The following is a 5,274-nucleotide window of genomic DNA, read 5'->3' on the forward strand; positions in this document are numbered from 1 at the left end:
CCCCAGCTTCCTCATAAGTCTCTGCACGGCCTAGAGAAGTTCATCTACCTGCCACCTGCATCCATGCCCCCTCATCCAACACGTCCCTGACTCAGCTGTGACTCACAGGCAAACACTCTCACGCGTCACCCCACTGGGGCCTCTGCTTTTCAACCCTCCCCATCCTAACTCACCTCTTTCAGCTCAGACTTTTTAATACTGGCTTTTCAGATCACTGAGCATATCTTTAAATAGTATGGATGGACAAACACACACAACACAAGTATCAAAATACACCCATTTAAATCAAAAACCTTTAATTCTCTGGGTTTGTTGTAATTTATCCATAGCAATATTTCATATTATATGCATAAAATCTCTCAGTTCTTTCTTGGGCATGTCTTATTCCCCCTATTCAATGGCAGGGTCCCCATGGACGGAGACCAAGTCTTACACAAGTGTTATCTTGTACCCCCAATAACACCTAGGAAGGAAGCTCTCATGTATAAGCGCTTCCTATGCAGGACAGACTATTTAGGGGAGAAGAAACAGAAGGATGTGTTGAGAAAAGCTGGGGTGCCGAGGATGGCCAGCTTTGCCTTTACTTGTCCAGTCAACCTTATCTCCTGTCCACATACCCAGAAATGACTGTTTTCTCTCTCGACTGGAGGCCTGGAGGTCTGAGTGATTTATGCAGCCCTTCAGAGGACAACCTGGTCCCATCTCCCCAGGTTATTTCAGTAACCTGTTATCATCTTTGTATTTTTTATTGTCTGTCTGTAGTTCTGTTGTTTGGGGACTGCAGGTTTCCAATTTTAATAATTCTTTCCCATGGCTCCCTTCAACCTTCACCAAAATCATACATGCCCCTGACTAATAAAAGCAGTATTTTCGGTCTCTGCAGCTGGTGCTATGGGGCTCTTTGGTGGTGAATAGCCTGACACAGTGCTCAGTATAATGAGATAGTAGCTACTGAAGCTACCCAAGATTCTCTAAAATTGCCTGAGCAAGTTGAAATCCAAAGCTGGTGACTAAGAAACGATGTTTTAATCATCTTTTCCATTGGAATCGGGGCCCAAAAAGACAGACTAGAGCTAAGGCTTTCAGAGGCCAGGGACACCAGCAAGTCTAAAGCTCAGCACCAGGGTTATGGCTTGTGTCTTCCAGCCCTTGGAAGTGCCAGCACTGGGCTGAACTGTTCTCCTGGTTCCACTCACACAGGCCAAGGCCACTGTGAAGTCCTTTGGCAGGCCAGTTCTCCCCCAGGCAATGATAACAACTCATCCTTCTGACCCTCACCTAGCCACTTCTTTATTTCATTGCACACATAGGACTGGTTTGGAAATGCCATGAATTAAATGGATACCAGAGGAATGGTACTCTGAGAAAAGGGCCTAGCTCCAGTCAGACAGTTCTCGAGAGACCAAGGAGATGCTGAAGAAGGGGCCTTTTTCAGAGGTTGTCCATGGATCCATAGATAGAGGATGGACCGCTGCTGGGAGCAGAGGGATAGCGCCAAGCATCATCGTCCTCCAGTGATCTGACCCAACCATGTATCCCACCGTAACAGTGTGGGATGAGAAGCTTTGACAAAGGTCTGTCAAAGAAAGTGGAGACTGAGAGATACCTAAGGTTAGATGGAGTCAGGGTTTTAGGGCTAAACATTCAGACAAGAAGAAAATGCCAGGTTTCCCTTGAACAGAAATGAACATTTAAAGAGTGCACCAACTTCTCATGCCTTGAGTAGGAATCAGCAATTTGGGCTGGGCTCAGGTAGGCAGTTCTTCTGTTGGTCTTGGCTGGGCTTCCTCATGTGTTTGCAATCAGTTGAGAGTTGACAGGCTGCCAGTTAGGGTGATGGCGGTAACTGGGCCCCTTTCTCTCATCATGTGGCACGCTAGCCCAGGCTCATTCACCTGGTGGTGGCTGCAAGTTTCCCAAGAGCAGCAAGAGAGGACAAGCCCCATGCACAAGAACTTGTCAAGTCTCTGCTTGTGTCACATCTGTTATTGGGCCACTGGCCAAATCAAATCACATGGCCAGTCCCAGATTCAAGGGGTTGAGAAACAGACTGCACCTCTTGATGAGAAGGGAAGAGTGGCCATTTTTCACAATCTGTACAAATTACAAAATCCAGAGAGATCTAGCTTTGGGATTTAGGCAAAATCTATCATTTAGGCAAGGGTGGGAGTAGGAAGTGTTCCTTCCTGAGAAAGGAAGGATAATATCTCTCATCTCCCAAGAGCATCGAGAGTGGCAGCCTGGTGAGGCCCAGGGATGCCTGTCCCACACTCAGGTGTCCTGGAATGACGAAGCTGGGATGGCAGGAACAACTCATGGTAAACGAAGTATAAAACACACAGAAGATACAGGGGAGTCTGTGGGGGAAATGGCCCATATTCAAATTATAATGAGACAATATATTCTTTTCTTCTTAGATTTCTTCTCATTCTTCTCTATTTTGCATTACTGTCTTCTCCTTTTTCTCCCTCTTCTCTTTCATGTGTATACGTTATTATTTTATTTATTTATTTTATTTAATTAATTTATTTATTTTGCAGTACGCAGGCCTCTCACTGCTGTGGCCTCTCCCGCTGCGGAGCACAGGCTCCGGACGCGCAGGCTCAGCGGCCATGGCTCACGGGCCCAGCCGCTCCGCGGCATGTGGGATCTTCCCGGACCGGGGCACGAACCCGTGTCCCCTGCATCGGCAGGCGGACTCTCAACCACTGCGCCACCAGGGAAGCCCTCATGTGTATATTTTAATCATTTATCAAAAGGCACCTGATGACAACCTAATCAGAGTGCAGAGGGAGGCAGGGCTCTGTGTGTGGCACCAAAACCTGTGGAGAGTCCAGGAGAGGGGAGGACAGGCAGAGCCCTTGATGTCCAAGACTCAGACGTCGCTGTGCCAAAAGAGAAAAAGCAGTTTATGTTCTCAGGATAGAAGAAGAAATACCACTTCGACAGCTCTTGCTTTGTTCCAGCCACTCAAGAACTGTCATTCAGAACAGTACACTGAAGCCATTTCTGTGATTGTCCCACAGGTCACTGTCACTGAGCTCACCACGGGCCTGATTTCAGTGTAACAACAGTCATTGACTAGTGACTGGGAGGTAATGGGGCTAAAAGGTATATTTTGTCTGAAGCTATCTTCCGCTGTCAGTGAATTCCTTCTAATAGTAGTAATCAATTCTGTCTCTAAGCACAGCACAGGAGGTATAGAAAAGCAGACTGTAGGCATAGGCATTATCTGGAAGTTAGCAGTCCAGAGCTAACTCCCTTTCAGAATTGGAAAAGGAATCCTGGTTTGGCTAAGGATGGAGATTGGGCAGGATGAACTCTGTGGGTGAGAAACTCCATGTGTGGGGATGTGCTCACACGTAGTTGTTTTCTTGATAAGTTTCTCAAACTAGTTAGACGGGCACTGAGGTTTGCAATCAGCCTCCCTTAAAGGCTGCCCCCCATCCCTTGCCAAAGCAAAGATCAGCAAATCTTCCAAGGTGGTGGCCAGAGAAGGTCCCGGGCCTGCTGCTTCTTGGATTTGCTGCTTCTTGTTCTCGTTTTCTGTTTCTGATTTCTAGTCATCCAGAGAGTTGTCTTGAAAACAAACATCAGACCACAAGGGACATCCTGGTTGGAAAGTCACTCTGGGGGAAGAGCAGGAAGAGCCTGATTAAAGAAACCCAACCCAACACAACAGATGGTTCCCTGCGCAGAGTCCACACCTGTTCAGAGCCTGGCACACCCTGACTTTTAGAGCATTTCATTAGGCTTGTGACTACTGTCCCTAAGCCTTAACTGGTGCTGAAGCCAACATACATCTCATGAAACTTAGTCCCACGGCCACAGAATAACTTCTCACCCCTTTAAGGATAACTGCAATGTTTACCGTTCCACAACAGGTAGTGCAGATGGTGTACCATAAACCTGATATCACCTGAAAGTTCCTTCCCTACTCACAGTACTTTGGTCATCACAGTTTTTGTTTTGGAGGAGTTAATAATCATGCCAGAACCTTTTTCTGTTCGTGTTCTCTCCCCACGCTACACACTAAAGAAAATGTGCAGCTTGGAATCATGAAAAACAAAATGGCGGGAGAGGGGGGGTAACTGAGGAGGGGGCAGAAGCATCCGGGCTTGGAGAGTGGCCTCTGGAGTACAAAGGCACCTTGGGAACCCACATCTGTGATTGTCCCCCAACAACCTCTGAGGTCACATTTGGGGGCTGAGGGATGGAACAGGCTGCTCTTGGCGTTTAGAAAGAAAACAAAGTCTAAATAAGGCCACTTACAGAAGAGACAATTAGCTGGGCAGGGACTGAAAGACTTCCTTCACATATACTGGGCATAGGATAGTTTACACTCAATAAAACATCAAAGGAAAAAAAGTGAGCTGTCCTTCATGAACACCGATGGCTGCTAACCTCGGGAATGTGGACTCTTTGGGGCATTTGATGCAAGTTACAAACCCTCAGCCTAAAGGGGATATAAGGGATGGAGAGGAAGGCACATATAAGCATGCACAGAGCACAGATCGTCTGCACGCAGACCTCAGAAGCCCACCTAAAGGCCTGTGGTAGTAATGACCCCTCGAAACCCTGATGCTAAATGCTTCTTAAAGCTCATCATTAATGCTCTCGAATACTCTACACCTACGCACCTGCCACTTCTGCCTTTTTTCAATGCTCCAGGGGCCAACACTCACTCACTTCACCTGGTCCTGGATAGAGGGAAGCGGGGGACAAACCAGCCTGCCACCTGCGTTCCCCAAGCAGGAGGCCCCGCTCCCTCCACCTGGGCCCCACTCGGCGTCTGGGGCAGGGCCCTCCTTCTCAGCTCTCCCTCCTCCCCAGCCCCGAGGCTCCTGGACAGCGATCATGCCCACTGGCTCCCCGCCCAGACCCCGTGGAGGCTGCCTGGGCCTCACCGTCTTCTTGGCGGGTTCCTTCCTCCTCTTCTCCGAGTTGCTGTGGTAGGGCAGGTCACGGCCGCGGTAGGACGGGCCCCGGCTGAGCTCGCGCTCGCTGTAGGGAGGCAGCGCGTCGTCGGGCGCGTCCTCCTCTTCGTCCTGCGGCGTTCCCTCCTTGTAGGTGGACGGCGGCGACCAGGCGTAGTAGGAGGCGCTGCGCGGGCCGAGCTGCGCGCTCAGCTTGGACGGCGTCTCGAGGCTGCCGCCGCGGCTGACGCCCTCGGGCAGCGCCTGCCGCTCCACCCCGGCGCCCCGGAACGAGTGGTCGTACTTGGGCGCGGCGCCCGGCGTGCGGCTCACCAGGCGGGGCAGGGGTGCGGCGTCT

The 5,274-nt window shown here is 50.0% G+C and overlaps 1 protein-coding gene across 1 annotated transcript in view; it reads right to left on the reverse strand.

Annotated features, from left to right (window-relative positions):
• Positions 1–3,593: 3,593 nt before the first annotated feature.
• ILDR2 (immunoglobulin like domain containing receptor 2) overlaps positions 3,594–5,274 on the reverse strand; it is a 52,611-nt gene continuing 50,930 nt past the window's right edge. The window contains 2 exon segments of the mRNA XM_007458140.1: positions 3,594–3,629; positions 4,908–5,274. The exon segment at positions 4,908–5,274 is cut by the window's right edge and continues 18 nt beyond it. Coding sequence (XP_007458202.1) covers positions 3,594–3,629; positions 4,908–5,274 — 403 coding nt within the window.

The sequence above is a fragment of the Lipotes vexillifer genome, unplaced genomic scaffold (genome assembly GCF_000442215.2).
Source record: "Lipotes vexillifer unplaced genomic scaffold, Lipotes_vexillifer_v1.1 scaffold189, whole genome shotgun sequence".
NCBI classification, from domain to species: Eukaryota; Metazoa; Chordata; class Mammalia; order Artiodactyla; family Lipotidae; genus Lipotes; species Lipotes vexillifer.